The sequence below is a fragment of the Epinephelus moara genome, chromosome 10 (assembly GCF_006386435.1).
Source record: "Epinephelus moara isolate mb chromosome 10, YSFRI_EMoa_1.0, whole genome shotgun sequence".
Lineage (NCBI taxonomy): Eukaryota > Metazoa > Chordata > Actinopteri > Perciformes > Serranidae > Epinephelus > Epinephelus moara.
This window is the reverse complement of record NC_065515.1, coordinates 15,613,721-15,621,938: the sequence shown is the minus strand read 5'-3', so window position 1 is coordinate 15,621,938 and position 8,218 is coordinate 15,613,721. Positions and strand designations below refer to the sequence as shown.

The 8,218-nt window shown below is 42.7% G+C and overlaps 1 protein-coding gene across 1 annotated transcript in view; it reads left to right on the top strand.

Annotated features, from left to right (window-relative positions):
- LOC126396941 (voltage-dependent R-type calcium channel subunit alpha-1E) overlaps window positions 1-7,450 on the top strand; it is a 151,831-nt gene extending 144,381 nt beyond the window's left edge. Inside the window, exons 42-48 of the mRNA XM_050055329.1 lie at window positions 557-657; window positions 1,067-1,173; window positions 1,346-1,511; window positions 2,705-2,833; window positions 3,059-3,206; window positions 3,919-4,088; window positions 4,762-7,450. Coding sequence (XP_049911286.1) covers window positions 557-657; window positions 1,067-1,173; window positions 1,346-1,511; window positions 2,705-2,833; window positions 3,059-3,206; window positions 3,919-4,088; window positions 4,762-5,316 — 1,376 coding nt within the window. The 3' untranslated portion in view covers window positions 5,317-7,450. The remainder of the gene's footprint in view (window positions 1-556; window positions 658-1,066; window positions 1,174-1,345; window positions 1,512-2,704; window positions 2,834-3,058; window positions 3,207-3,918; window positions 4,089-4,761) is intronic.
- Window positions 7,451-8,218: the final 768 nt, after the last annotated feature.

Here is an 8,218-nt window from a genome sequence, read left to right as displayed (position 1 = left end):
ATACTACTCAGAACCATGATATTTTCATTGGTATCATACAGTGGGATCCAATTTTGGTACCGTGACAACACTAATCTGGAGGGGGTTCATCTGCAAAAACTAATGAAAAACTAAACAACAATATTCGGTATTCAGTACTCGGTATTCGGCCAAGCGCTTAATATTATTCGGCTTCGGCTTCGGCCACAAATCTTTATTTCGGTGCATCCCTAGTTCCTGGTAGAACCTTTTTATAAACATCATACCTAGAAGTATCTGTGAAACCTGTACCTAGAACTGTCTTTGGGGGTTTTCTGCCGAACCTTTTCACCTCTGAGGACATCAGAAAAAATCAGAAATCAGAAAAAAATGACTCAGTGTGCAAAGGCCTTTAGTCTTACGTTGAAGATCCCTTTTTTAAAAAAAACGGTTCTTCAGAAGCTGATGGTGCTGGATAAAACTCAGTCCTTCAGAGAGAACCCTTATTTCTAAGAGCATATTAGTGAATGGTGTTTCATTTGATAATGTACTCCTGAAGGGTCATGTGTTTACAGTCTGATGGTTTCACTCTTTTCAGCCAGTGACATGACCATTGGGAAGATCTATGCCGCCATGATGATCATGGACTACTACAAGCAGAGCAAGGCCAAGAAGCTCCGACAGCAACTGGAGGAACAGGTACTCTTCTTTTTAAATTATAGGTGTATTGTGACAAATTTTAAGTCAAAATAAATTCCCATGAAGCACCCAGCAACCACAGATGTGCAGTATATTATTACATAATTCTACTCTTTTCACATTGGTTATTGTTTAACATTTTAGATTATGCATGATTTATCTTTGGTTCAGAATTAAGACTAAATTATTTGTACCAGGAACCAGTCAGATTTAGATTGAACTGAGTACAACTTGTACTAACTTTGTATTAACAAACTGAAGAGACAGCATGTTCATCCAAAATTTGATGTAAACTTGAGAAGCACCTGGCCACTGACAATAATATTGTGTCACTGACATTTAGCTGTATTTACAGGAGACAATTTGTTTTAATTTCCCCTCTCCCCCTTGTGTTTTTCTCTTGCCATAGAAACATGCTCCCATGTTCCAGCGTATGGATGCCTCCTCTCTGCCACAAGAAATCCTATGCAATGCTAAATCCCTTTCATTCCTCAGACACAGTGCCGGATCTGCTCTGTAAATATTCAGCTTTTCCTCACACGGTTATTTATATTGATTTGTGTTTATTTATGTTGGTAGGAACAGAAAAACCTTGTTTTCTGTAGCTGGAATCTTGGTCATTAACAATAATTGATTTTAAGGGTAAGTAATGCAGTTGCCCCGTCTGTGTCTGTTTGGGCTCCTTCAGCACCAGAGGAGGTTTTGTGGCACTCAGCCCCATTTCTCCACAAGAGATGTTCCTGCAGCCACTGTCCCGCTCCAGGGAGGAGAAGGAGGAGGAGGAGGATGATGAATACCGTTCACCCTACCATCCCTATCTCCACCCACATCACCACCATCATTTACACACGCTGGTAATCACATATATCTTTGCATTCAGTCTGCGTAAATGTCAGCAGCAAGTGAATCTGAAGCTGACTGGAGGTGATCATAAGGTCAACAAAACCCAGTCAGTCATACAGTAGCCTAGTGGAAAGTTGCACAGTTATGTAATTTCTCAGCCTGTTATATGCAAGTTTTACTAATAAGATAATACAATTTAAAGTGGAAATAAACAAGTTTTATTGCTTTAACTTACCACGATGAGGTAAATGTTGTTTCAATCCAATGGCTCTAAAATAATGACAACATCAGCGTTCAGACTGGTTCCCTGTAAGCCTCACAATTATTATGTAATTCTGCCTGCCATCGGGTATTATCTCCCAGGAAATTGAGGCCAAAACAGGACGATAATAGCACTTTTGTTTTCAGGTTTGATTTTTTCTTGTAGCTATTGATAGCTATCCCCAGATACCAAATAGTTTCATTTTACTTTTTTCACTTTCCCCAGTAGCAGAAATGGTGTATGGTGAAGAATTGTAGGTACTTGGTACTTGCTGACAGGCTCTGATGAAAATGGAAAGCAATTTGGTTGTCTTCACGAGGGCAACAACAATACCACTTCTAAGCCCTAGTCAAGGCAAAACAGCTTTATTTGTATAGCACATTTCATACACAAGGGCAATTTAAAGTGCTTTACAGAGCAAAAGAATATAAAACATAATAATGGATACAGAAAAGTGTAAAAAGAAAAAAAGATGTGAAAGGTCAATTTAATTACTAAATAATTTACAATACAAGTGCAGACAAGAGGTGCAAAGATAAAAAGATAATTTAAAATGATTTAAAAGTGAGTTTTAAAATAAGGTTGCAGTCATTACAGGGTGGAGTAGGAAGTGTATGTTTTGTTCTGACACTTCGGACGATCAATAGCCCGGCCCCAGATGTCCTCAGTGTCCTAAAAGGTTCATATGTCATAAGCATGTCAGAATTTTATTTGGGCTAAAGGTCAATGGTCTGAAAAGTTGTCTGTTTCCACTTAAAGTGGACACAAGAACTAAATGCAACAGCTGTACTGAGATACACTGTTTAATGGTTTACTTTGTTGTTAAACCATTATCAGAGCATCATTAGAGAGACTCTAATTTGACTCTAGTTTGATTCTTGAAACTCAAATGAAGAAATAAATGAGAAACAAGCAGCCTCCTTTTCTGTGGTATTTGTGTAGGTGTCAGATGTAGTGGAGTACAACAAAGCGATGCAGCAGGCCAGGCAAGATGCAACAGTTATTAAATCACCTCAGCGGACTGCATCAATCAGAGCGTCCTCCATGCCCCGACTGGCTGTTGATCCACAGGTAATAGAGACTGATAACCTTTATTCAAACGCATACTCAGTACCTAACAAATGTTGGATTTGAAAGTGTTTTTAAAATCAATAAACTGTAGACTTTGCTAAGCACATAATGCAAGCACGTCTATATGTTTGTGTGTGTTTGGTTATGAGAGAGAGTGTTTGCTGATTAGGTCTTACTCATAGTTACTTAAGTGATTTCTCCTCTGGTTGTTCAATGTGTTTGTAGCCTGGGATGTCAGCAGACAGTAAGCTGATGAAGCGCTCCTTCTCCACCATCGGAGACCAGTGTGTGAACGGCCTCTGGCAGGAGCAACACTCTCTGGAGAGAGTCAGTCCTGACGACACATACAGGCCTCGCCAAAGGAGCTACAGAGGTCACTGTACACACATCGCAACACTTCTTATAGTCAGATACATATTCATGGTGATGTTTAGAAGTCAGAGAAGTACAATAGAAGCAAAATACATGTACAGTATCTGCTTCGAGCTATTGCGAATAAATTTAGCTGCTTCAGAATCACAGTTGACTTTAATATCAGGATTAACACATTTTAGCTGCAGTGACCTTAAGGACTGGGTGAAAAGTCCTCATTGCAAACTGAATATTGAGGTTTATTTATACTGATTGAACAACCAGTATGAAAAAGTATTATTAATGGAAATTAGATTTTTCCTGCCGCCTGAAGTGCAAATTTTGAATGGATGTGGACAGTTGGTTATGCAAACTGAAATCATTTAATGACACAGAGATGGATCAGTGATGTTAAGTTTTTGATGTGTTCAAGAGGGGCATTGAGATGGACTAATAGTGAACCAATGTACTAGTCTGTTGAATTAAAACTATAATTAAAAATAGACTGAATTCAATATATTTTAACCTATGTGTTAAATTGATAATGCCAAAATAAGTTTCAATTTCCCTAAATTACATCATCACACCTGCAATTTATAGAGTAAGAAAAATACTCATTGAGCCTTTAAACTGGATAATTGGGTGTTGTACGATATGTTTTACTGTTGGACACCCGAGGTGGTTTTATTCCCTTTAAACTTTTTTGGACTAACAGAAATCTCTCCGCCTCTTAGGTCCCAGAATCAACCATAGAGAAGCAAGCAGTCATGAGAGAGGGCGATCTAAGGAACGACGCCACCTACTGTCTCCGGACGTGTCCCGCTGCAACTCTGAGGAGCGCAGCCGCGACCCATCCTGTGAAAGGAGCAAGTCCCGTTCACCTAGCGAAGGACGCACACACCAGGTAGGATGAAAACAGGGACTGTTTTGTACCTGTGATCGGAAATGAACCCAGTAAACCACCTGGAAAAGAAAACCAACAGTAGGTCCCAGTCAGACGGAGCACGGTTTGCAGGTTGCTGTGTCTTTTTTTGTTGTTGTTAGGCAACCACCTAATCACCTTTCCTTAGCTTAACCCCTTTTTTGTTGTGAAGTAAACTCACTGATCTATAGATTAAAGTCTGCATAAAAAATGGGCAGGCAAAGGGCACTTGGGGACTGGACACAGGGAAACAGATCTGTTTGGGTACATGAGACCCTCTGATCACAGAGAGCCCCACCAGCTGGTCCAGGAGCTTCGCCTGATTGATGATCAGTTCAAGGCTTATTGTAGGATGAATCGGGGACAGTTTGACAATCTGCTGTCAGTTGTCAGCCCTGTTTACGGTTGGTAAAACATTACAAAGTAGTTGAGGTTACAGTTTGTTCAGGTATGTCTAGCAGCCTACTGCTATGAGGAAGGTGAGCTAACGTTAGCTTAACACAAGGCCTGCCTCTGAGTTGAAGTTCTTTTTTGATAAAGACGCAAGGCACTCAGTAACTCAGAAGCAGGGAGCAATACGCTTCACTGTAGGAGGCTGTAGCTGAAAGAGTTTACAATGGTACTTTCCTCACTATGGTGCTTGTGTTGTTTGCAGGTGAACACATCAGGCAGCCCCGTCCACTCAGCCTCAGACTCCGGTACTCCTCGTAATCGGCGCCAGCTGCCACAGACACCCTCTCGCCCGCGGCCATACATCTCCTACTCCCCTCTAGTCTGCCAAGCCCAAAACTCTCCTACACCAGCAGCCTCCTCTGAGGGACAGACCCAGCCTCAGGACGGAGGTGGTGGCTCCACGGAGACCTCATGGAGGGCTGACAAGGAGGGCGCCCCCCTAACTGCAGGTCAGGAGTCATCCAGAGGTCAGGTTTCAGGACCGAGTAACCCGTCTCCTCACCGCTACATCTCAGAGCCCTACCTCCCATTCCATGAGGACATCAGCGGTGGAGAGGCAGGCGACGGGCAGGAGACCCTAACTTTTGAGACTGCCATGGCAACCAGCCTGGGACGGGCCAACGCCATAAGCTCCGCCCCTCAGCTCAGACACTCCTGGCAGGTTCCTAACGGGCATTTCCGGAAGCACTTGGGCCAAGCGAGTCCGGCTGGAGCCAGCGAGCTGCTAAGTGATACAGATGAGGATGACCGCTGCTAAAAACCAGAGATGAAGAGGACGCACAGAGCAACTGGGCACCTCGGAGAAGCTCCACGTGGCACTACAAGGCTTTAGCTCCTCTGTGGCTCTGAGAACTTGTACTCTCAGTACCAGTAGCATAACAGACAGGATTGAACTCCACTGCTGTTTGTCTGGATACTTGGGTGTCTGTCCGAGACGTGCTTTTGTGTGTATGTTGTAGCTGGAGGGATGCTGTGTGTTTGTTTGTGTGTGCGTGTGTGTGTGTGTGCTCTCAATAGAGAAAACTTGCCAAATCAAGAGAACAGCAGAGACTCACTATACTATACGTAGATCACTGCAGGCAAACCCAAGCATTGCCAAGGCTTCCCACACAAGTTAATGTATTGATTGTTATTTGAACAAAATACAGTGAGACGTTGATCTAAGGCGTCCGAACCTCTGTTTGAATCCAAGAAAACCGATCTAAGTGCGTTTGTGTAGGTGAACATAGAGGTAGCATGTACAAATGTAATACGATGAATGTATTATAGCTTTTGGTTCTTACGTTCAGGTCATTTGAGAGGGTTGCTGTTCATCTTGACTGTGCATAGTTGTAAGAGTAGCAATGAAACAGGCTGATTCAGTCAGGTTTTGCCGGTTTGTAACTGGCAACCAGCCACTTCACACAGTTCCTGTTTACAACAAGAGTATCCACATGGTTCATGGGCATTATACAGTCATTTATCAATAGGTAGTCAATACAGGTAATCATGTTCCAGACCTTTAAGTGAGCAGAACTTGTAGTAATGGTTATTTTTCTGTCCTTATGTGAAAACAATGACAATGTACCTTCAGCTGGAGCAGCCCCGTGCAGGTTTTGTTGACACTGTGGTGTGAAAATGTTGCTCAAGATGACAGATTACAGAGTAAGAGATGTTTTGTCTCAGGATACTGGACCACTGAATTTGTAATATATTACATTCTGAAATCTCTTGGATCCAAAATGAAGACGTGTGAGGATCCAAAGTGTCTCCTACAGGCCAGTCAGCATGATATCAACATGATGACATCATCGTGAGGACGAGACCAGAGGAGATTTCACACAGGCCCAGTTGTCTGCATCTACTGTCCATGGACTGTAACAGCTTTGGCCTGAGGTACAACCATCTGTCGGACAGACAGCCTGCGTGGAGGCAAATGGATGCTCGTTTTTCACGTCTCTGTGCTGGATAACCGCTGTCAATGTTGAGTCAGAGATGTGACTAAAGCCATTTTCTCTTGGCTCATAGAGCCAGGGACGTGTCTTCTTCAGGATGTGTTGCCTTCTTTCATGTGACGATGCGAAACTAACGTTCTTTCTACATGTGATGCAACATGGATGCTTTTACAAAAGAGGAATCAAAGGCACAGTATGGTTTGTCTGTGTGTTAGTTGCCACTTTGTTTATGTTACATTTGGTTTGGTCGGTAGAAACAAACATTACGGTATTTCCCGTGCTCCAGAGTTATAGTATTTTCCACATGCATGATCATGGTGAGACGTGTAAGAGAGACGTGTCTTAGAGCTGCCTGATTGTTCTTATTTTAATGTGCTCATGATATTAAATAGGATTTTAACCACTTTACCAACAGAGTTATGATGAACAGCAGGCAGAGAAATGTTTTTTTCAGTCGCAGCATCCACTGTCCATATCTTTGAACATTCCAACTATTTGTTGTTTCCCCTAAATAAGATGTATATTTATATCATGTGCTGTTGTGTTAATGTAATATGTTGAGTTTGACATGTTTCTGAAATGTGAACACAGGACTTATCTGGTCTGAGGATCCAAATGCCAGAAGAGGCCCCCTGCTGGAGTCCCAGACAGAAAGTCCTGAACTGAAAAAGATGTATTTTAGCAGAGCAACCTCCTCTGAAGTGTGTCGACTACAAGGCTGGATTCATACAGTACACAGGTTAGGTTAAGGCTTCAGCCTGTAGTTTATAGGACCATGCTTAACATGTACAGTGCAGCCTAGGACTTAACCTTGATGTCCATCTCTGTACAGAACAACCTAATCTGTGCCTGGGGAAGCTCGCACAAAGACTTCCCTATCAAGCCTGGATTTCATAGATAGAGAAGCTTTCTGGTAAATATGTAGTATAAACTGTACAAAATAAATTCATGTTTAATTTATTGCACCGTTTATATTTCATTTGAATCATGATGCCTGTCTATGACTTTAACAAAAGACGTGTTTACATATCTGTTCAAAGGACCATTAAAGAGAGATCACTTGTCTTTTCTGTACTGGCTGATATTACTACCTTTCAGATACTTCAGAATTTAACTATGTATATACACCGATCAGCCAAAACATTAAAACCACTGACAGATGACGTGAATAATAATGACCATCTCGTTACAATGCAATGTTCTGCTGGGAAATCTTTGGTCCTGGCATTCTTGTGGATGCTACTTGAAGCACTTCACTCATCCAAACACCGCTGTGGACCAAGCCCCCCCCACCATGCCACACCACAACAAATGCTCAGAAATGGCCTGAGGAACATGACAAAGAGTGCAAGGCATCGATCTGGCCTCCAAATTCCCCAGATCCCAATCTGATCGAGCATCCGTGGGACATGCCAGTACCCCACCTCACAACAGACAGGTCTCAAAAGATCCACTGCCAACGCCCTAGTGCCACACTCCAAAGCACACCCCCAGATGTCCTGTGTCCATGCCTTGACAGGTCAGAGCCAAGTCCAGTCCAAGGAGCACCCACCATGGATCGGGGTTACCTCTAGTGTACCAGCACGTCCCACAAATGTTCAATTACTTTGTGATCTGGGGTATTTGGAGGCAAATTCCAACACCTTGAGCTCTTTGTCCCATTCCTGGGGTCATTCCTGAGCAGTTTTTGTGGTGTGGGGGCCACTACCATCGACAAGTGCCGTT